Source organism: Ambystoma mexicanum, chromosome 10, assembly GCF_040938575.1.
Source record: "Ambystoma mexicanum isolate Mex_15411 chromosome 10, UKY_AmexF1_1, whole genome shotgun sequence".
NCBI classification, from domain to species: Eukaryota; Metazoa; Chordata; class Amphibia; order Caudata; family Ambystomatidae; genus Ambystoma; species Ambystoma mexicanum.
The window spans coordinates 844,789,961-844,813,833 of record NC_090932.1 but is presented as its reverse complement, the minus strand read 5'-3'; the positions used below and the strand labels follow the sequence as shown (position 1 = coordinate 844,813,833).

The window sequence follows — 23,873 nt, the reverse complement described above, 5'->3', positions numbered from 1 at the left end:
CCCCTGGGCATGCCCCGCAGGCAGCCCATCCACCCCTGCAGGCAGCCCACACCACAGGGGGCCACCTTACACCCCTGGGCATGCCCCGCACACAGCCCATCACCCAAGACCATGAATCGCAGGCAGCCCATCATCCCTGACCATGACCCGAGGCAGCCCACACCACAGTGGGGACATTTTCCATGCAATTTGCCTGGCGCAGGTGGAGTACGCGTATTCAAGGGGGTGCGCAAGTTGATTTCCACACGTTTTGGCTGCCGAGAGTGGGGCACGCGTATCGACGGGGGTGCGTGGGGAGATTTTCACGCATTTTAGCTGCCGCGAGCGGGGTACCCATATTGAAGGGGGTGCGCAAGTACATTTTCACATGTTTTGGCTGCCGTGAGCGGGGTACGTGTATCGAAGAGGTGTGCGGGGAGATTTTCACGTGTTTTGGCTGCCACGAGCGGGGTACCCGTATTGAAGGGGGTGCGCAAGTACATTTTCATGCGTTTTGGCTGCCATGAACGGGGTGCGCATAGATTTTCATGCGATTACAGTGTAGCGGGCCTGTAAGCTGGTCCAGGGTTAGTGCAGTACTTTGCGCCATATTGGGGATTTCAATGGCTTTTCCTTGCGCAAGGGGCGTTCTTGGGGGCATAACTGGCACTGCGGGATGTTCACTGCGCCACGGCTCAAAATGGCTTGGAAAATCCATGAATACGCGGTGCGCCATAATGCTGTTTAGCGCACACGGCTGACGCACGCTGTCGCACGCGCCCTCTCTGCGCTGCCCGCGTGTGCTGATTCTGCGCTGAATTCTATAAATAATAAATAAGTTGCATCAAGTGAGGGACAGAGATCAAAGCCCAGGATCAATTTTCCTGCTTAGATGACTGCAACGGCTCGCTTCTATGATTGTGGTGATCAAATAATGCTGATTTGATTTTTAGTATAATCAGTTTTGGTCAGTATTTAGGGTTCATTAAAACAATCAGAGGCCATCATTGTACGTGATCTATTTCAATGTCTCTCAGGTGTGTAGGAAAATTGGTCAATAAATGTATTTGGCCTGGTTGAACTCTCAGAAAGTCCTCCTATCGCAGTGCTCACCCCATCCTTTCTGCTCCATACGCCAAGCTGATATCCAGTGTTGGCGCCATTTTGGAATTGGCACACGCAGGCGCTCTGTCAGTCTCATAGATCGGAGCAGTGTGCTAAGCGAGCTTTCCGGCCCGTAACCCCCTTTACTTGTGAGTATCTTTTCCAGTGCATGGGACTCAAAAACTTCAGCCCAGCCCAACCTGTGGGACTCCTGGATTCTGCTTCCACACATTGCCACAAGTTCACTAGCTCAAATAAGTGGCTGAAATATATATCGTCTGCATGTCATCATATAACACTGCTATCTTACTCCATGGCTGCACATGTCTACATTTCCATCCATGAATAAACTAGCACATGCATAGACAATATGTAGTAATTGTAGTTAAAGCCCAGTTCTGTACTTGTGATGGAGAGTAAGCATGGCAACAATTGGTAGACAACTCCACCCATTGCGCACAGCTGACTTCTCCGCTGTTGGGTATTCACTGCTATTAGAAATGCATGCTCCACTGTACCAGATTGATTGGAGAACCTTGCATAGAAATGTGCACCGTACAAATGAGGGCCTGTCACCGACTCTGCTTCTGCAATAACCAATTTTAGTATTGCAATAATGGCCGGATGATGGAAACTACCTCCTAGAATTAGACAATCCTTTAGGTGGTCTAAAAATGGGCAGGGGCGCACTCCTACTGCTATTTGAGACCTTCTGGCTGTCAGGAATGCCCAGGAGAAGCTGTGTACTTGTGGAGCGAGATGAAGGAAGCAAAATGGTGCTTTCTTCTAAACATTGACAGAAATACTAACTGGTGCTTAGAGGTGTACTGGGAGACGATTGTAGTACTGTCCGGGAAACTGGCCCAGCTGAACGTCAGCAACCTGAGAGCAGACTCTGTGAATAAGGGCACTCATTGCTTTCCTAATTTAACATGTCATCACCTCTATGGTATGTGGCAGTAGTGTCCACTTGAACCAGCTTGTCAACCTCTGAATGAGTTCTTGGTATAGTAGTGGGGCGTAGTGATTTTTCATAGTGTTTTCCTTTCCTTTGAAATGTTATTATGGAGAACAACACAGCTGCATTTCGAATCCGCAGAATGCTGTCTACTCACTCTGCCCATAATGCTCGTAAACCCCTTGGCAAGCTAGGGATATGATGTGGTGGACAGCCTAAATTGTACATTTTGGCATGAGAAAATCAGGACGAAAATCTGAGCTTCCTCAGTTTCTGAACATTATGTAATCCTGGGCAAATTAACTTAATGTGCCTTATTTTCCTTAATTTCAACTCTCGCTCAGTGTTTCAGCTGAGTGTGTGCTATAGAAAAAGCCATATATGTTTTTATACACTACATTTTTGTTCCACTTACAGAGCCAACAAGCAACTTGTTGCCTATTTCCCACTTACCAAATGGCCATAATAAAATATTTTCGGCCAGGTACAATGTGTGAACTGCAATCTGAAATTGGCACATTAAATCAGTCAATCAGTTTTGGATTCACTAGTTTATGCCAAATAAATGTAATTGTGAATCAGACCCAAAGAGCCAGTAACTCAATTCTAACGGTAATAAAAAGAGAAACAAAATATTTACCCCAAAATGCAACATTGTCACACCCAAAACTATCTAAAACTCACCTGGGTTAATTTCTGCCAGTCTCTGCCTTTGAGGCTGCTTCTCTTAAATCTGCTGCATGTGACTGTGAGGTATTCGACCATCCGCATGGGGAGTGTGCACTCGCCTGGGCTTTTTTGAAGTTTTGTAATTAAAATGAATGATGGGAGATCAACCTCAGAAAATGTGTGGGGCTAAACCGCACACATTTTCTTATGCTCGCCGCACAACAAACACATAGTCAAGTGTAATCCGGTGGACACAACCTACAGGCACAGTCCTCCCTGTCACATTTAGCTGGAATGTGACAGCCACGGGTACATCAAAGCATCTGGGTAGGGGGAAGGCAAAACCTTCTTCCGGCCATAGCCAGCCTAATTAAAGTATCAAAGACTCCATGAAGCTGCCCTTTTCTATTGTCAAAGTTCTGCTAATGGCAGTGCATACTGATGAGAGTTAATTGCAACATGCCTGCGATAGACCTGATCACAGAACTGACAAAAGGGGACAGGAAACCTCAACACCTCTTTGATATGCAATATGTCAACTTGGTGCTAGCTCACACCACTGTGTATGAAGGGCAGTGAATGGCATGTCTGGGACAACTGTTTACAGTAGGCAACCCCTGCAGGGAGACCCCCTTTCAGAGGAAGGAAGTATGTGAATTTATGTAGACAGAAAGTCTGTTCTCGATACAAACTTCAAGAGAGATCTGCGCTTTGATCAGGAGTCACAGAGAAATCAATTAACCAGAGAGACATTTTGATCCACAACAGAAAGGAAGATGGGTGGGACTTAGTAGTATATGTTGTCCCTCCCTACATTTCCTGTTGCAAAGCACTCTGGTTATGACCTCACACATAACAGAAGATTGTTGGCGGGACCCAGAATTGGTTCATTAAGGTAGGCTTAGCCTGCACCAATCACGTGGACCCATTTGGCTTTAAAAAAGGCTGAGCCCCTCACTTAGCAGATCATCCGAAGACTTTGAACGGAGTAAGAAGAAAGACTCATTTGGATGCTTTGCTGAAGGTACAGTATGCCTTACAGCTTCCGCCAGTGAAGGAAGGCCAGGATTTCCACGATGGAAGCAAGATCCCTCCCCTAAACATCTCCCAGGGAACAGAGGGAGATACCGACCTCAGAGGACTCATCCAGTATCTCCAGAACCGGTACCTAGCCAGCACACAGCCTGCCCTGCTAGATTCTGCCAGCAAGCTTCCTAGGTCTCTGAACAAAGGACAAGGCTGTTGCCAGCAAACACTCCCCTCAGCTTTGGGCCGTCTGCCTTAAAGGATGACATAGGCTCTGCGAAGAAGCTAGGAGGAGTGCCACAAGAAGCATCCATCTTTTAAGTAAATTTTTGAGGCAGTCGAGCCCTCGAATCACGACCGACTGCACCACTGACTGTTGTCATGTTGCAGTGACTAAAGCTGTCCTAGATGCCTCGGCCAGTGTTCTAGATCCACCAAGCAGCACATAGACAAGGATTCTTGACCCTGAGCCACCATGTAGTCCAGCCTGCAGCAGTCTGTCCAGCCTCACTTGTTGAACGGCCTGCCGCCTGATACCCGTAGCTGTCTCCTGTCTTGAACTCTGTTGCAGGAGCTGCAAAGCATCCTGGAACCCACTCGACTCTGTCGAGCATCAATATCATCTCAAGCACCAGGTACATTTTGGGTCTGTCCCCCTGGTCCTTCTCTGAAGACCCCTAGTGACATTTACGACCCCTTTATTCCCTTGGTGCTGAAACCAAATAACCTTGAACAGTTAAGACTGATTCCTTTACCGACTACCCTCCTGTCAGTATCAAAGGTGCACCCCTACCCTTCGTGAAACTGTCTGTCCTCTGTGTTCCTTTACAGGGTGGGTTGTATTTTGTAGTGTGCTACAACTGCCTGTTGTATTAATAATAAAGTACATATTTGTGTACAACCTTGAATGGACAGTCCCTTTTATCATTGGGTTATAATTTCATTTTTTCTGTGCAGCAATTAACCATGACTTTGCAGATTTAAGCCAGCCGTTCTGTCCACGCTAGCAAAATTAGACAAGGAGGTTTATAATTTACTTGTGGTGCCAATCTGGAGGTGTGGGACTGATTGAATGTTTAGGAACCGATATTCATCCCTGGACCCCGGAAGTTAATTCGTCATGTGAATGGGAATGCATGCTGGTTGCAAACCGTGTGAAAAGAGATTGGCAGCATCTGTTAGGGATCATTATAAATCAGACCCTCATGGGATGTGGTGCCATTGATTTCAAATCATTGCATTTCGCTGCATTTATGCATATGTAAACACAGGAAAATAGCTACTAGTCTTATTGAAGGCAATTGTGAAAGCCCTGCGCTGTGCTCTGCTGACTGACTGCAAACTCGTTCAGATGGGAATTCTCCTACTAAATAATTTGCATGTCTTTGTATTTTTTGTATTTTAGTTGTATTTATTGGTTACACGCATAAGCCTGTAGGCATCAGGGAGCGGTTGAGAGACAGGCTGAGAACAAAAAGACTAAGGGAGCTTAACCAGAGAAAAAGTTCCTTAGTAAAATAATAAGGTTTACACTTTTTTCCAAAAAATAGATTCTCCTTAAGGCACATGATTTTTGGAAGCTTTTCCAGGTCAGGGCTGCCTTCACAGGAAAGGAGTGATCCTTGCCCTTTATACGTTTACTTCTCAGGCAAATCAGCTGCATCGAGTTCTTCAATCTAGTGACCCTTACAGAATGCTGGATAGCAACACGTTCTTTCAGATACCTAGGGGCATTTCCAAACAAGCATTTATGAGTCATGATGGTAATTTTAAAGTTTATTCTAGCCTCTATCGGGAGCCAGTGCAGCTCCTTTCTATGCATTGAAATATGATCGCATCTCGGGATGTTTTTTATGACTCTGACAGTGTCATTTTGTAGGATTTGTAAATTTGTAATACCAGTCTTACTGGCTCTGCATAGAAAGCATTACAGTAGTCCAGCCTTGGCATAATCAGGACTCTAACCAATGTGATACAGTTTGGCCCTGATTCATGGAATTATTTGCATGTAAAGCGAAAATTTGAGTGCCATTCTGTCTGCAAATCCCCTTTCGTCAAACAGGGATTTGAAACTGATATTGATTTTATTTAACAAAATAATTAAGAAGAGTGGCAGATCGCTAAAACCCTAAGGGTCTGATTTACAAAAATGTTTTCAATGGAACTTTCATATGCTAAAACATTTTTTTAAATCAGGCCCTAAATGTTTCATCTTTATGACAAATTTTGTATTTTTAGCTGCAAGAGCAAAATCGCTGTACGCGACTGATATCAGGATACACACCGGGCCAATCCGCCAACACATCAATAATCAGCACTAGCCTGAATGCATGAAATGAAGAGTATTTTATTTCCCCTGTAAAATGGCAAAACAAAGAAACTTTTCCCATACTATGAATTCATCAAAAATCGCTTACATTGTATCACTTGAATAATGTCTGGTGCTTTCTTTTGTGCCCCAGCCTTAAAAGCTGTATTTGATGAGAAAAGCCTTTTCCCAAAGGACATTCTGGAACGTGAAAAAAAGGCAAAACAGCGACGCGAAGAGCTTTACGAGGGAAAGCTAAAAATGATAAAGAAAACAAGAAAACTAAGCGAAAAGTAAATCTGCTGTCTTCGTGCTTGACTAAGGTAAACAAGTAGAATACATTATGCAAAGCAGACCCATAGCTCTGGGGACTGAGAGGTGTGATGTCAGATCAGTTGGAGGACCAGCCCGGTGCCGGGCTACATGAACTGCACTGTGTGTTGCTATTCAGGATGTCTTGTTAAATTGCAGGTCTGAGTTATTTTGCCGTAGTGGTGCTAAATTGCACAGGGGAGTATTGCCCTTATTAATGATAAATTGTGTCAGTTGACATCTTCCACTTGTTGGTGTCTCCCCCTTATTTTATGTCTAATATGTAGTCGAATTGCGCTCACACCGTCTACAGGTTTAAAAAAGATGCACATGAAAAGTGGCACTTGTCACCCGGCGCAATTTACCACCACTACGTGCAATATTCCCCTGCAATTCTGCATTGACGGAGCAAAATAAAACATGCTTGCGATGTAACGCAACAGTTTGAGTTTTCCACACCAAGCACAATCCATCTCATCCGGCCTGATGGTCTTTAATGTAAAACTCTGTATTTTTCATTTTTTTGTAAAATAAAAATGGTTGATTTCTAAAACATCTTTTTTTTTTTTTTTTTTTTTATATGTATTTATTGGTTTTAACAGAATAACAAAACAAGTATACATCACTTGAATATCAGGCAAATAGTCAAAAAGTAACGTAACCCTCCCACCCCCACCCCCCCAACTCAAGACCAAGTAAACATTATTGTCCCATTACGATCGGCCAGATTGATGGCTAGGGAAGTCCGATCCATCCGAGGCATCGTCAGAGTTATTAGGATGCAGAAGTGGCTCAGTCAAGGCCACCCAGCGTTGTAGTGCTCCGCTGGAGTCTAGCCTTTGTTCAAGGATTGCCGTTTCCCACGCGCCAGTCTCCGCCGTTATCCATTTAGTCAGGTCCCCCCACCACAATGCCTCATGCGGGGCCCTAGGGCTCTTCCATCCCATGGCTATGCGCCTCTTCGCAGTTATGTAGATCAAGTCTTTGAGCTTGTTCAGAGGTTTGTTTTTGTGGTTGCGTTTGCATCTGCCCAGGATGCATACAGCGGGGCAGTTCACCTCTAGCTCGATGTCTGCGTCCGCCACCCTCCCCTGAACCCGTGTCCAGAAGTGGCGTATCTCCGGGCAGCCCCAGAACATATGCGTCATACCCGCCTTCGGCTCCCTACATTTGGGGCATAGCTGGACCTCGGCTCCCCTGAAATTAGATATAGCCTCTGGAGTTAGGTAGGATCTGTTAGTGATGTACAGTTGGATGAGCTGCAAACGGGCATTCCTGGAGACTTTTTTATGGTAGTGGGTTATTTTCTCCCATACGGCATCCGTGAAGTCTAAGCCGAATTCGATTTCCCATTTTGCTCTACATTTAAGCTCGGTGTTGGTCGTGCCCTGGAGCAGGGTTTCGTACAATCGCGAGGTTTCATGGCCGCCCTCGGCTGTATTCAATAATGCTTCTATGACCGTATTTTCCGTCATGGGGGTGGTAGCCTCCGGCCATCTGACCCTAATGGCGTGTGTCACTGCCCCGTGGAGCAAAAATTGGCCAGCGGGTAATCCCGTAGTTTCAGTAAGATCAGGAAAGGGCATGATCTCTTCATCCCGCATTAAATCTCCCAGGGTGGCCACTCCGTGAGGCTCCCATTGGGTGCGTGATTCGTGAAAGCCCCATGGCTGATGAGCCATAATTGCTGCTACAGGGATTTGAGGTGAGAAAGGATCAGCTGGCCCCACAGTTTTGCACGCTCTGTTCCAGAGCTTTATTCCAAGTCTAATTAAGTATGGAAGGGGCTGCGTGAATCTGCCCTGTGCCCACAATAGGTCCCTCAGGAGGAGGTTGGGTAATGCAGGTTGGAGGAGCCTAGTGTCCGAGGTGGTCTCATCGGCCATCCATCGCATCACATGCCTCAGCTGGCTCGCCAGGTAGTACAATTCGAAATTAGGGACCTTAACTCCTCCCCTCTCGTAAGGTCTTTGGAGTGTGTCCAGCGCCACCCTGTGTCTGCCCTCCTGCCAAAGGAACCGTCTGCATAGTTTGTTTATGTTTTTAAAGAAGGAGGGGGGGATATTGTAGGGAACGTTTGTAAAGTTATACAGTAGGCGGGGGAGAGCAACCATTTTAAGTAGACCGGCCCTACCGGCCATCGAAAGCGGAAGCTTACCCCAGAATTCCATGGATTTTTCTAGAGCGTCTTTGGCTCTCACCGTATTAAGTGTATGTTCCGTGAATGGGTCCCGGTGTATGGTGATTCCCAGGTATTTAAAGGAGGTCGCTTGCCACTCCAGATCCAGGGAGGGGAGGGAAGGGCCATTTTTATATAGGGCGGCTAGAGGGTAGAGGCAGGACTTCTCTTTGTTAATACGAATACCCGTGTATCTACTGAATCCGTCCAGTGTTTCTAGGATGTAGGGCAGGAGGTGTTCGGGGTTATGTAAGAACAATAGCGTATCATCCGCATACATAGAGACGAGGTGGGTCTCTCCGTCAATTACAATACCCCCATCTCCGTATTCCTGCCTGAGGTACGTGGCTACGGGTTCGGTGGCGATGATGTATAGCATCGGGGAGAGTGGGCAGCCCTGGCGAGTGCCTCTATGTAACGCCCATTTGTTTGAGAAGGTCCTGTTCGTGCGCACCCTAGCGGTGGGGTTGGTGTAGACAAGCCGGGTCCATCTCAGGAAAACAGGTCCTATCCCCATTTTAGCCATAGTGGCATAAAGCCATTCCCAACGCACTGAATCAAAGGCCTTGGTGGCGTCTAGTGACGCCACCGCGTATTTCTGAGGCCTCTGCTCCGTGCTGTATATAATATGGTGCAACCTACGCAGGTTCTCTGTTATGGAGCGACCGGGCACGTAACCCGTTTGGTCCTGGTGGATCAGGTGTGGAATTACCCTTCGCAGTCTACTAGCTAGCAGGGAGGTTAGGATCTTGCAATCAACATTTAACATGGAGAGGGGTCTATATGAGCCGCAGTGCGATCCGTCTTTCCCGGGTTTCAGGAGAGGGACAATCACCGCCTCCCTCATGGAGTCGGGGAGGGCACCCCGCTCGTAGGCTTCGTTGAACACCTGTGCCAACAGTGGGGCCAAGGTCTCCTCATACAATTTATAAAATTCCCCGGGGAGGCCATCAGTGCCTGGGGACTTACCGGTCGGGAGTGACCTAATGATTGCCTTGACCTCATCTGGGGTGATGGGTTCGTCCAAGGCTTCCGTCATATGGGGCTCTAGCCTGGGGAGATCTATGTCGTCCAGGATGTCCTCTATGTCGGAGACGTCCACGGGTGGGGGTTCGGCGTATAAATTGCTGTAAAAGTCAGAGAACACCGAATTAATTTCGGTCTGGGTGTGCACTAAGGAGCCATCTGGTTTGAGTACTTGGCAAATGGGGGTTCTGGGGGCTTCTCTCTTGTACAGCCAAGCTAGGAGTTTACCAGGTTTATCACCTAGAGCGTGGGTACGTTCAGTGTGTTTGGCATAGCTCAGCCTACCCAGGGACTCCCAATGTGTGAGACAGGTTTGTTTGAGGTCAATCACCTTCTGTAAATGTTCTGGGGATGGATCTAGTCTGCCTTCGAGCTCCCCCAACTCACTCTCTGCATGTTCTAAGGAGGAAGTAATCGACCTCAGTGCTCCGCCCATGGTTGCAATCATCTCCCCTCTCAGGACCACTTTGTATGCCTCCCAGGCGGTGCCTATGTGTTTAACACTGTTGAGGTTCCTTTCCCAGTAGTCTTCAGTCCTATCAGCGATGTGTTCGCGGAGGGCTATGTCTAGGAGAGCTTCAGCCCTAAGTCTCCAGGTGGGGACCGGGGGTCTAGGCGGGTAGATCTCCCAGGTGGCTACTAGTGGGGAATGATCGGACAGTACTCTGGGCTGGTACTGAGCACCGCCGAACGTTGCCTGTTGTTCTAGGCTCACGAAGAGGTAGTCTATCCTGGTGTGGACTGCGTGAGGAGGGGAGTAAAAAGAGAACACACGTGCATCTGGGTGCTGTTCTCTCCACAAATCTTGGAGTTGTAGCTGCTGTATCAACCTTGACAGAATTTTGGCAGGCGGGGAAGGGCGTGTATGCTTATCGTCCGACCTGTCTTTCAGGGGGTCTAAGGTGCAGTTATGGTCGCCCCCCCATATCATGGTTTGGTCCCTGTAAGGGCCGAGGCATGGATACAGGGAGTGGAAGAAGGTGGTTGCATCATGGTTTGGTGCATAAGTGCTGACTAGACAAACCTCTCTCCCTTCAATGGTACCACATGCAATTGCCATCCTGCCCTCATTGTCTGCTTTGGAGCCGACCAACCGGAAGGGGACAGAAGGGTCCACCCAGATCAGGACACCCCTGGCGTAGGAGGAGTAGGAGGAACCTATCAGGGTGCCACGCCAGGCCTTTGCCAATGCTTTCAGTTTGTCCGACGTAAGGTGTGTTTCTTGTAGCAGGGCTATTTTGGTTTTGCTTCTTTTAATATAGGAGAGTATGCGCCGTTGTTTCACGAAGCTGTTCATGCCTCTGACGTTCCACGTCAGGATTTTCAACGTATCGGCCATGTGGGATTTGGGATTCTGGTGGCTATGTCCAACGCCCCCGGGAGCACCACGAGTGGCCGGAGGATCGTGGGGGTCTTGTGGTTTCCAGGAGATTCGTGCATGCGGGTCTCAGCCGGGTTACTTGCGCCCCGAACCTCTGCTTCGGTGGCTGCCAGCCTATCCAGCGGAGGGTAGGTGCCTCGTCCGTGCTGACTGAAATGGATGTAGATGGTCTTGGTTGTCCCTGATTCGGGCACTTAACGACTGTGCCAACTTCCCCTGTCCCGCCCCCCCGTAACTGTGAACTTCCCCAACATAAACCAGGTCGAGTGAGGAGCTCCTCACTATGACAGACCCGTTTCCGCTCCTTTAGACCGAAGGACGGTCGCATGGTGCCCTACGGGCGGGTAATGAATACCCTTAACAAGAAAGAACTTCCAGGGGTAGGAGAGTGTTCGTCCGAGCGCCTCGTGTTATGAAATCCGGTCAGCTGCGGCGTAAGTGGCCGTTCCATGGTGGGGCCTCCGAAAGGCACCGGGGCCCTGGGAGATGGGGCTCAGCGGGGTTGTCGTTTCTTGACTTCGACATCTGGGATCTGCTCCCTGTCCATCCAGTCTCGGGCCTCTGCCGGGGTATCGAAGAGGTGAGTTCTGTTGTTTCGTATCACCTTCAATCTGGAGGGGTAGAGGAGCATGTAGCGTAGGCCAGCAGCCTTCAGTCTTGCTTTGGTGTGTATGAACTGTGCCCTCTTCATTTGCACCTGAAAGGTATAGTCAGGGTAGATGGATATCTTGGCTGAACCCCTGCAGATCTGGCCGCCTGACCGCGAGAAGGTGAGGATGGTTTCCCGGTCTCTGTAGTTAAGTACTTTTGCGATCACGGGTCTGGGTGGGCTGCCAGGAGGGGGTTTCGATGTGAGGGATCGGTGAGCCCTTTCGATTACAAAGCCCTGAGAGAGTTTTTCTGCTCCAATCTCCTGTATCAGGAGATTCTCTACGAAGTTCGTGGGGTCCGATCCCTCGATGCCCTCCGGGAGCCCCAGGAGGCGAATGTTGTTGCGGCGTGCGCGCCCCTCTGCCTCCTCGGCCCTGTCTTCCAGGTTTTTAACTTTTTGTTGAAGTACATCGACATCTTTGAGGAGCACTGTCTTAGCTTCAGTGTTCTCGCGGACCTGGGCCTCCAGCACCTCTGTTCTGCCGGCCAGGGATCGAACGTCTTGGCGCAGGAGGTTCAAGTCTATGGCGACAGCGTCTATTTTATGCTCCACGGCAGCCTGGGAAAGTTTGATAGCTTCAAGGATCTGTGTGTTACTAGGTTCCGCTGAAGGCCCCAAGGGGTCGGGCAGGTCTGCAGCAAGAGTCTCGCTCATGTTATCTGGCGCTGTGGGCCCCGCCGCCGTGAACGTGTCGATGGTGGTCTGGCGTTGCTTAGCCCTTGCTCCTTTGGTAGACATGTCAACTGAGCCTCAGGGCTTCACTGCTGACGAGGCGGCCGAGGTGAGCCGCGATGGAGTGGCCGAGGAAGCCGTATCGGGTGGGCCGCGATGGCGGATCGCTGTATGCTGTGGGCGGCTCCGTAGGCGCAGGGGGGACGGGTAGTGTGCCGTTTCTTCGGGTTACCAGGCCGGGAACGCCTGTGTGTGTCGGTTGCGTTAGTCCCCCCCGCTCACCTCGAAGGGCCTCCGAGGCCCTGGCTCCCGGTTCTGTGGCTGGCAGCGCCCTCGTCCGGGACGTTCCAGGCTGGTCGTCCCGTTGGCACCTTCCGTCGTTCGCGCTCCAAGCTTCACGGGTGCCCCGCAGGACCCCCTCGTCAGTCCAGCTGGGCGTTCGTGTGTCCTCGGCCCTCAGCTGAGTGTTACGGCGCGAGCGGCTTTAGGGCGCGGGCCGCCGCGTCTTGCAGGGCTCGGGAGCCGCCATCTTGGCCCTGGTCCGCGGGATCGTGTCGCACGGTCTATTGGGCGAGACCGGTCCTCCAGGGTCACAGGAATCGACTCGCAGGTGCAGCAGGATGTCGGCCCTCGGTGAGGCGGTTCGTGGGGTTCGGGGCCCCCGAAAAAAGTAGTTAAAAGCAGCTTATGATGGTCGCATCAAGCAGAGCGCAAGGAGCGAACGTCCTCTTCACATGGCGGTTAGCCACGCCCTAAAACATCTTTAATCAATAGAATTCACTGCATGATTCAGGTTGGAAGATTTGGGGAAAAAACTGTAATTGGAATGCAGAAATTTGATGGGATTCTCCTGGAATTATATCATATTCATGAATGCATTTTAATCAATTTCACCACTAAAAGACATTCCTCGACTTCATCACTGCTTGTAATCAACACATACAAGCACATTCCTCACAGCAGGCACATTTCTAGATTCACACACATCACCAATTGTGAGTGTAAGTTACAACAGGTGTAATTAGTAATGCCTCAGGGTGTATTGAGTAAATGTAAGAATGTTTAGCCCTGGGCTCAAGTCGAGGGTGCACGTGGGTGGACGGAGTCCCCCCACTTTTATAAGAGGGCACCTTGATATGCTGATTTCTGGTGACACCATATTCAATTGGTATGTTAATAAATCCCCCGAAAAAAATGTTTACGTCTTGACCCCTGGTTTATACTTTCAAGTTCTTCCTTTTGAATCCCTTGTTACATTTGGTTCACCCAGTGTGCCAAGTGTGTTGGTATGGGGTAAAGAGAGAAAAAGAAGGATGACATTCAGTTCGGCCTCGCCACATTCCTGGCATTTTCATTTGTTCCTAGCTGTGTGTGGCCGTCTCTATTGGTTTCCTTCGCTGTCACTCTGATAGAAATATCCGGACGTCCACATAAAAGGGTTTATTTATTTAGCTCTTCGAAGGCTGTTTGGATGTTATCGTGCATGAGATTTCTTTACTGGAACATTTAATAGCTGTGAGAAGTGATACATATGCCCTGTATTTCTTCTCCATGAGACGCCAAACTGCACAAGGCAGTGGAATGGAAAACAGGCACTGGCAAAGCCAATAGTTTTGGCTAAGCCAATAACACCTGAGCCGGCGGGCCGCATCAAGTCGTAACGGCCTGGGGTCCAAGTTATAGGTCCAAGTGAAGCAAGGGCCTTAATGATGGGCCCCGGCACCATTACCTCTTATCCAGCCCACCGTGAGGGTGTTATTGCTATTCAAATCACTGGTTTTTAATCCAGAGTGATGATAGAAATCAATTTGCTTGAATAAACTTGACGTGCACTCACGGTATTTCTGTTAATTCAAACAAATACCTTACATGGCCACCATGGAAATAGAAGGGGGACTCCATACTGAACCCATTTTCCATTTCCATTGTGTCACGGGATGCGGCAGTGGTGGTGGAGGGAGGGATTGGGGGAGGGAGTGGAGACCGGAGGAAAGGAGAGGTGGGGCAAGAGGGCGGGGTGGGTGCTCGCAGCACTGAGCTTGCTCGGAATGCGAACTTGTATTATGGGACTCGGCCCATTATTCGAGCAGGCTGATTGGCTGCGGTGCTCATCACAGTTGGTAATTTAGTGTAGGTTTTGGAAGAGTGTGGAATTGCAATTGACATGCAGGGAGCCTTTAAGGTAGCACTGCAACATAAACGGCTCCCTGCAGCCAAATGTGGGTCATTTGCCTGGCGGAGTGCAAAGGTGCAGGACCTTAGCCAGAGTACAAATGTGTTTTCTGCCTTTTCCCCAGCACTTTTGCACTCCTCTGTTCATTTTAAGTAAACGCTGCCTGCCATGTACGCAGAATTTGCAAAGGATCCCCATGGGGTCCACCTGCTTTTTGCTGGTGCAGAAATGTGGTGGGCTCCACAGGGATCCCCAGCATTTGCGCCAGCATGAAAATGCATATGGGTGCATATGCTGGAGAATTTGTATGGCGGAGAAGAATTGAGCGGCGGAAGCGCGAGTTGAGTTCCAAACTTCCTCTCTGCCATTACAAATTGACGGAAATGAGCCGTGATGTTAATGGAAGACGTAAAAGCCTTACGCAAGGCTGTTATGCCTTCCATTAACATTACGGCTCAACGAAAATTAACCCCTCACAATATAAACACATTTTCACTCATTGTAATACAAGTTTTTTTTTCCAGGTCATTTTATAGTGCCATGGCTGCATCTATAATCCTGGTCTCCACCTCTTGCATTAGAAAAACTCAAAATCCATCAAAGGCAATGTCATCTTTGACCAGGATATGGACTGGATTAATGTCACGACCTATGTTTGTAGCAGGGGACTTTACCATTAGATGATATATTGTCTATATTGGTTTCCTGTCATTACACGGGCAATGGGTACTCTACCACAGTGGAATTTTCTTCCAGGCACCAGAAATGTCATAAGTCAATAGAATATTAAAGCAGAGTTTCATATAGCTCGTCTGCCCCTGGAGCATGGACATATTGTAATATACTTTGGGGTCTGATACCATTCTATCATAACTTTGATATGATATGATATGGCTTTTATAACGCACCTATACACAAGTGTTTCAAGGCGCGAAAACATATTCCACTGCCCTCGCCTTTTCTTTTTTTAAAGTTCATCAATATGATTAGTCTATTCATTGTTAAAAATCAGTTTCTTCACAGTTGTTTTGTATGATCCCAAGCGGTTCTCCAGATCAAATTTTGAAGTGGGAGTATTTTACTCCCTATTTTTTTACAGTTGGGAGTAAAATTATTTTTGGGCGAGTAAACATGTAAGTGTATTTCCCAATGGGAGTGTTTTTAAAGTGAGTAAAACATTTTTTTAATTAAAAATGTAAATGTTCTCGTAATGATTATTTCTTTACACCTAGTAATTCATGCACATGTTTACTTCTTCCGATCAGGCAATAATAATAGTAATTTCTTCCTATGATACTACATGCACTACTGCTCCAAACATATCCATGGAGCTGTTTAGGTGAAAGCAGCGACCACCAGGTCTTTCGTGTCTGCTTCCTATTTTTTTATTATAAATATGGCTGATACACCCCTTATCTGTACAGCTGATCCCAGGTCTTCCATATCATGGATATGTACTTTAGAATTCTCCATGAGTTTCATACAGTGCAGTGCAAAGGAATGCTCATGGATATCTTTCATATACAATTCCTTTAAAAAATGCTTGCAGTGAATGTGTTTGAGAGAGCCAAACCTTAAGTGCCAAAGACGAGTATGCCTGTGCTTTTTGCATAGACTTGCATAATAGCCTGGCACATAAAGGTTAAAAGATAGGTACGACATTCAATTCATTCGCCGTTTATTTCGCTGCATTAGTTGCCGAAAAGCTTTGTCAGATAAACAAAAAAAATCAAATAGTTTTTCAGGAACAAACCTTTGGTAAAAAAAAATGCTCCGAAAAAGAAACTGGGGATGAATAAATATAGAACCAAAATATATTAAGGCGTTGAACAATGCTCATGAGCTACCAGAAACGAAGCCTAATTCCAGCCACACAAATTCCATGGCTATCAATGCAGTGCTGATCTTCAGCGTGAGCCTTCCACCCTTCTTACCCAAAGAGCAGAAATATGGCCTTTAATTCTGATCCATAACACATTTTTTAAATTAAGTCCTGTAATTACTGTAAATACCAAAACCACCATCTTTATTGTACAATGTATTTGAAGCAGACATAAGTTGAGAGGTTTCACTACCTTTAATGGAGTGATGTTCTTTCCATGAAAGTGAGCTATCGATCCGCCCCTCCCCCTCATGCAGCAATAACTCTTTACCACCTCAACTATTTTCCCAGCCATGATCTAGCCGCGAGATTTCACACTCTTTTTTTTTTCTTTATTTAACTTTTAAGGAACAATTAATAACAACAAAGTTATATTTCAGGATAACAAATCATTTCAATACAACAAAATAATGGATAGGCAATCAGCATGATACTCTTAATAAAATAAAAAACAGATTACATAAACAATAAGAATATACACAGGATTTTAAAAATGTTAAACAAAACTTTGATACAATATGGTGAAAGATACCAATAATACACATACCAATACAAGACACACAACATAACACAACACTAACCCCCCCCCCCCAACCCTTCCCCTCTTCACCCACTCTTAAGGAAATAAAACATAAACAACCAAACTCCGGCCAAATATTAAACATGAAATTCATTAAAAACACTCCATTGTTCATTATAAGCTTCATCTCTATGCAATTTGCCAAATTTGATCTTCTCAAAACGCGAAAGGAGCTGCACATGTACTAGCCATTCTTCAACACATGGCTTTTTCCTGATTCCACACTCTTGATTTGACCAAAATAGACTATTTTAGTCTTTGAGATGATAACTAACAGGTCTTTTTTTTAGTATCTTACTAACAGCATAATAAATCTTTGTAACCCTATTCCAGTCCAGTTGAGAATAACTAAGTAATCTCTAACTCCCAGACATTGACAGTGATAGTGAATTTAGAGCGTTAACTCCTGGTTTTGAGAAAGCACTTAAATAATGTCTGCTTTTAGTGGACCAAGCATGCAGCTTTGTTCCTGGCCTTTGCTTTAATTTCATGAGTTACTTCTCCTTTCTTATCCAACCTTATTCTTCCTTTGGGGTTATCACACAATTTCACAATCATTATTAACAGGCCTCTAGGAATCTCCCGCTTCTACAGCTTTTTCCGTATTTTAAACAGTTCACCTTGCCGATAGCCGTGGAAAAAAATCCACACACAGTGCAAAGGGCATGTCGTCTTGTTGTACTGAAATAACTATATTTGTCAGTGCCATGATATCGATGGATGTAGATACCCTGCTCTGAATCCAAATTGAAATGGGAAGGTACGTTCATTTATTTCCACATGTCTGAGGACAGATCTTTGCAGGTGCATCAAATAAGTCAGTATGCATGCAGTTTAGTGGAACAAGCCTTGTGTCCCTTTTATATATTGGGATAAATGAACTGGAACTCACAGATATTGGAAGAACTCCTCTTTTGCTATTGGACGTTATTACACAGTAAACTCCTTTTTACTAAGTGACCGGATCAGACATAATTATAGAGACCTTTGGACCCTAATGCTCTCATATACTTTATTATTCTTGCAGATGTGGTGTCAGGGCCCCTATTGGGCCAGCTCAATCCTTCTAATTGTGTCTGCCACGGATTGATCTCCTTACTTTGAAAAATGTTTTATTTGTATACATTTCAGCAGCTATAGGATCACATTTTATGGCACCTGTTTGATAACAGTCATTTGCCAGGTCTCAGATTTGTTTTAACTCATTGCTACACATGTTATCCATCATCTCTTACCACTTCTGCATAACTCTATAATTTTATGTTTCTTTCCATTTTTAAAATGTGGTGTCAGTCTCTTTATTCCCTTAACTATCAATACTTCTGTAATAAATGAATTTTGGGACACCTGCCTAAGCACATTTTGCATCTTAGTTCTTTTAAACATTATTATTTTATTATGTGTCCTGATCTGTTGAGAATTGCAATTCCTCAATTTGTACGCATTACTGTGTTAGTTCAGTAATCTGAGCCTCGTAGATGTTCAGGGCATCCTTCTGATTTGCTACGTTCAGAAGAGTCGTAGCAAGTAAGTCTTCAGAGAAAGACTTCTTTATGATGGTTTCTCATACTTGCATGAGTTTAGAGTGTGACCAGGGGACATCATTCTCCCCCGGTTAACCAGCAAATCAGCAGCAAAAAATTGAGTTGTTACAGATGCTACAGGTGCCAACAAATCTCCCCTCGTAGAATTAGTTGGAAATGATCATTCTCAAATTCAAGGTAGAATTGTTAAGAAAATGGTGCATTCAAAAATACGTCCCACTGCAAATATGCTGTCTATTGTTGTAACAGATCTATTTGAGACTTGAGTAACTTGACCTGGTATGTCACCTGGCGCTCTTCAATTTATCACACAGAGCTGCTTACATTTTAAGTAAGTTTCCCATATGACCCCTTTCTTATTCAAAGTACTCTGCAATAAGACAGGGCTTGTAAGGCCCCATTCCTTATTTGGTTCCTGTGCATCCTAATCCTTCGCTGACCTCTCAGAACATTTTACATTGAAATCACCCATGACCAATACTTGTTTAGTTGGATTAGTATCCTCCTTTTGCATAATAATTTCATCGAACTTCTAACGCATCCTGAATATTCTTAGTATATTTTATTTTATGTTATGTTATGTTATGCCAAAAGGCATCATGGCGCTGAAGGCAGAGAGTGGACCAATAGACAGAAGCGTTCTCAACTGACGCCGAAAACTGAGATGATCAACAGTACTCTGCAGAGCTAGCGGAAGTTTATTCAAGGCGATCGCAGCCACAACAGTGAAGGCACGGCCACCCGACCTAGCCAGCCTAAACTGAGGAACAGCTATAGGAAGAGCTGATTGCAAACGTAGAGGCCGGGTCGGCGAGCAATGCACAGATTTAGCTTGTAGATACTCTACTCCGATACCGTAGAAGGCGAGATGGACTATAGACATAGATTTAAATACCACATGGGCCTCCACAGGGAGCCAATGCAATTGCCTCAACAGAGGGGTCATCTGAGTGCCAAAGGAGGGGCGGAGAATAGATCTTGCCGCTGCATTCTGGAGAAGTTGCAGCCGCTTAGTTAGATAGAAGGGTTGCCCCAGATACAGCGAATTGCAGTAATCCAAGCCACTCAACACTAGGGCAGCCACCACATGCGCTTGGCAGGCTGTGGGGATAAAGGGAAGAAACTTCCGTAAGACCCGGATTTTAAAATGCCCAGTTTTACATACTGCAGCCACCTGCTCTCCCATGGCCAAGGAGGCAGATAGTTTAACCCCCAAATGTCTGACAGACAACACAGGCGTAGGAAGGGGGCCAAGTGAGAGAGGCAAAAAATCGGCTGTCCAGAACAGCTGAGGGGAGGAAGTACCAACAGCCAGCACCTCTGTTTTACTGGCGTTGAGCTTCAACCAATTAGATGACATCCAACTGCCCAATTCTTCCACACATTTCCTCAGTCGAGCAGCCGTCTCGAACTGAGTCAGGTCTAGCCGGACAATGATCTGGGTGTCGTCTGAATATGAGTAATAGTGAAAGCCATGTGATCGAAGGAGAAGAAAAAGAAGCCTGATATAGACATTGAATAGGATAGGAGAGAGCGCCGATCCCTGAGGGACCCTGCATACCAGAAAAACAGGAGGGGAGCGAAAAGGAGGAAGAGAGACCGATTGAGAAAGGTCCGCAAGGAAAGCCGTGAACCAATCAAGGACTCAGCCAGACACGCCAGCAGCGGACAAATGGGAGATGTGGGTGAGGTGATTAACGGTGTCGAAAGCTGCCGACAGATCTAACAACAAGACAGCTCCAACACCACCCTGGTCCACCAGACGTACCAGATCATCAAGCACCAGATTCAAGATGAATTCAGTGCCCTTACGGATTATGAATATTCACAAGGAGCATATTTACAAAACACGGATTGCCCTTCCATCTCATGATTCCCACTGACATATTTGTATTGGGTGATTCTATTTCAGTGTTAGAAATGATTAATGTGTTATCTACCCCAGTATCAAACCACTTATAGGTCTCTTCATCTATTCTTTTCTTGCTGGTTCTTCAGTGAGGCTCTTTCCATCTAACATAAGGAGTTCACTTTATCGGGTCTCTTGTAGACCAAAAACATACTCTTCACTTATTCTCTCATATGAGCTTCCAACAAAAAATGAGCGTGACCTCTTGTATTTTGTGAAGGGTAGGTAGGATATACTTTATTTCTGGTTTCACCATTTACAAAGAGAAATACAATTTAATACAGATTACAAAAATAATACCTTATTAATAACAGAAGTTGCTAAAAAAGAGATAAATGATGCACATGTATAACCATATATAATGATAAAAATGGAATTAAAATGTCCTTTCTGAGCGCTTAAAAGTGGCTACAATATATTCACACAAATTGTTACAAAACATGAATCAGTGCAAGACAGAACACAATGAATTGCCTCCAGAACAGTTCTAATATGATTACAAATAAAATGTCTTTTAAGCCACTGGTGTCTCTTGTACAGATAAACAGAAAATGCTGCGAATACTCTATGGCACCACTCCCACAAGGCAGTGCTTAGATCTAAACTGCCACAATATCCGGCCCCTTAATGGCAGAACATTTATCTCACCATTGCAAGAATACGTCTGTGAATGGGTGACCGAATGGCGCTCATAGTACCAAAATCCTGAGGTGGACACTAAGCTAATGCCAATGGCTGAGAGATCTCAGATTTGTCATACTTTTTATAGCCAGGTTAGATTCTAACTTTCTTGCTTTCTTTTCCAAATCTTGCATAGTCAATAAACCACCCTTTAACTTTTTAAAATCAATGGCCGACTCATTACAAAATACACAACATTTCTTATACCAGGGGTGCTCACCATAGATAGCGACTTTTATTAATTCACCCATGGCATTCATGATATTTGGATTCTCTGAGGAGCCTGAGTGTATTTTCCGAAAGTAGTCAAGAAATCTAAATTCAGCACGCACTCCAGTATTTAAAACCCCAACTTCAAAGGTTAGAGCTAAGCCTGGGGTACTTGGGCCTACGCCAAGCAGCTTTCTCAAATAGATGTACAAAATACGATCCAAGGCCAAACTGGACGCGTCGCCCCAAATTTCGCTGCAGTAAAAAACAGATGCATACACCTTTGCTTCCAACACCTGGATGCAGTTGTCTAAACGAAGACTGCCACATTTATAATAAAATCTCATCAGACCACCCAAGCCAGTTCGTAACCGTTTTTTCCAGCAACTGTAGATGTGCAGACCATAAACAATTACTTGAAAAAAGCACAACCAAATAGGAATATGAATCCACTGCATTAATGTTTACTTTATTTATAGACCAATTGTATTTCTTTTTATTGGTTCTAAGGCCACTGTAAAGGAGGTCCCGAATAAAACCTGCACTTGAAACATCCAGTTTGAAGTAGTAGGAACATTCACACCGAGATATGTAACAAATGACGAGCAAATAAACCAGTAGAGAGCCGCAGTAGGACTCTGCCCAGTGCCTATTAGAAGAACAGCACCTATTGAAGTACCAATACCCAGAAAACCATGGACAGTAAGGTATCCATTGAGAAAACCCTGTCAACAAATGAAACAAAATGAAGATCGCCTAAGTACAGTCCCTGTAGAAACCAAAAAGGCTTTAATAGAAGACGAATGCTAACGTCACGAGGGCCCGGACTGACTCACAGATAGGAGAAATGAGAAGCAGAGAATGATGCAAAGAGACGAAACACCATGAAGAAGGATATCGTGAACCTAAAGTGAAAGGACGATGTCAAAATGCAAGAAGTTTAAGCTGTAAGCAAGATGAAGATATTCGACCAGTTTACACCTGTAAATATGCTTGGAATGCAAATAAACTAAGAAAACAGTGCGGATTGCTATGCTAGTAGAAGAATAGTGCGGCAAGCACCACTATAGATAACCTACCTCAAACAAAGCACCTTATTATACGTTTATTTCTACTTTGCACAAGATGCAGAATGAACCCAGGTTAGTAAAGGCCACACGAGAAAGCTCCACATTTAGCAGAAACAAGAAGAGACAGCTGAAAATGAAACTCAACAGAGGCAACTCGTGCCAGGAGAGCCAAGTTCATACTAATAGAAGAAACGAACAGTAGCTACATCTAATTGAAACTAAGAACAGAATATCCAGCCTCTGAAAGGTCAAGATAAGAAGACCAAAGGCAGGTGGCTGGTGAAACGAAAATCAAATACACCAATTGATGGAAAAGAGACAAATTCACAGTGTCTGCATCACGTGACCAGCCGAGCAAGAAGAAGCGAGGGTTCACACCTACGCATGGCTCCAGGCCAAATGAAGATATCAGAACCTTTTCCAGACAGAAGATGCAGTTTCGAGGCAAACCGCAGAGAACTAATTGACACATGGCTACCAAAGTTATGATTTATTGTAACAAGGACTGGATGAAGGCCGGGTAACTAAGGGGCACCTTGCACCTGGCTGACCATTCTGCGTGCTGCCAAGCAAAGTAGAAAAGTATGCATGGGGTTGGTTCCAACCCAATCACAATGGACCAAATAATCTAGGGTCCTAGAGTTAGTAGAACCAAGAGGACGTTGTACTTTTAGTCACGTCTGCAGTAGTCATTTAGAAGGAGAGGTTTGGATGCCTACCTGACAGTGTTTACCCAATCCCCTTACTCTGTTACCATATACAGATATAGTACCTATAGTAAAGTTACCTTTTCCTAACCAAAAGAATTGCATGTCAACTTTTGAGTGTTACACGTCAATGATGACGAGTTTTGAGTATAAATGTTACAACTTGCATGAACTTCGTTGGAGTTGAAGTGAGAAGGAAGCTCGCATCACTGCTGACATCCATAACTCCCTGCTTTTTGTACTTGTCATTAAACTGACTCCCTTTGCCAAACCGTTTGAGTTGTCCTTATTGATTGATGTTGGAGTAATGAATCTGCACCCTCAACCATCTCACGGGTGCTGCTATCTTGTCTTAAAGTGCTTCTGAGCAAACTCTGACTCTATGGGCCGGTCGGGGGTCTCAGAGTACACTTGGTAGCAGAGATTGATGGTTATCGATTATCGATAAAAATAAGACACCCATTGACTGTCGACATAAAGTAACTCTAGGTCTTCGGCAATATCACAAGTCCTTTGCCATTCGGCTGAGAAGACTGGAAAGCACCCCGTAGACAGAGGTAGTGTAAAGAACAAAGTCTGCAGAACGAGGTCTGAAGGGACCCGTGTTCCCCACATAACCCCTTCCCACTACTACGGGCAGCAGAACGGGAGAAAAGCTGAAGAAGGCAGTGACAAAGGGGATGATCCCGAGGGTCCAGAGAGAAAACATGCGAACGGTGAGTGAAAAAGACTAAAGGCCTCATTACGAGTTTGGAGGCATGGCTGCCTCCAAACTCGGGTCCAGGTTCCCTGAATGGGGAAATACTGGGCCATTCCGACCTTGGAGGGCCCGGTATTTCCGGGCCCTCCAA

The 23,873-nt window shown here is 45.7% G+C and overlaps 1 protein-coding gene across 1 annotated transcript in view; it reads left to right on the top strand.

The window, feature by feature from the left end:
- The window catches only part of WDR49 (WD repeat domain 49), a 723,235-nt gene that overhangs the window by 666,281 nt on the left and 33,081 nt on the right, over positions 1-23,873 (top strand). The window contains exon 19 of the mRNA XM_069618491.1: positions 6,199-6,367. Within this exon, the coding sequence (XP_069474592.1) occupies positions 6,199-6,341 (143 nt within the window). The 3' untranslated portion in view covers positions 6,342-6,367. The remainder of the gene's footprint in view (positions 1-6,198; positions 6,368-23,873) is intronic.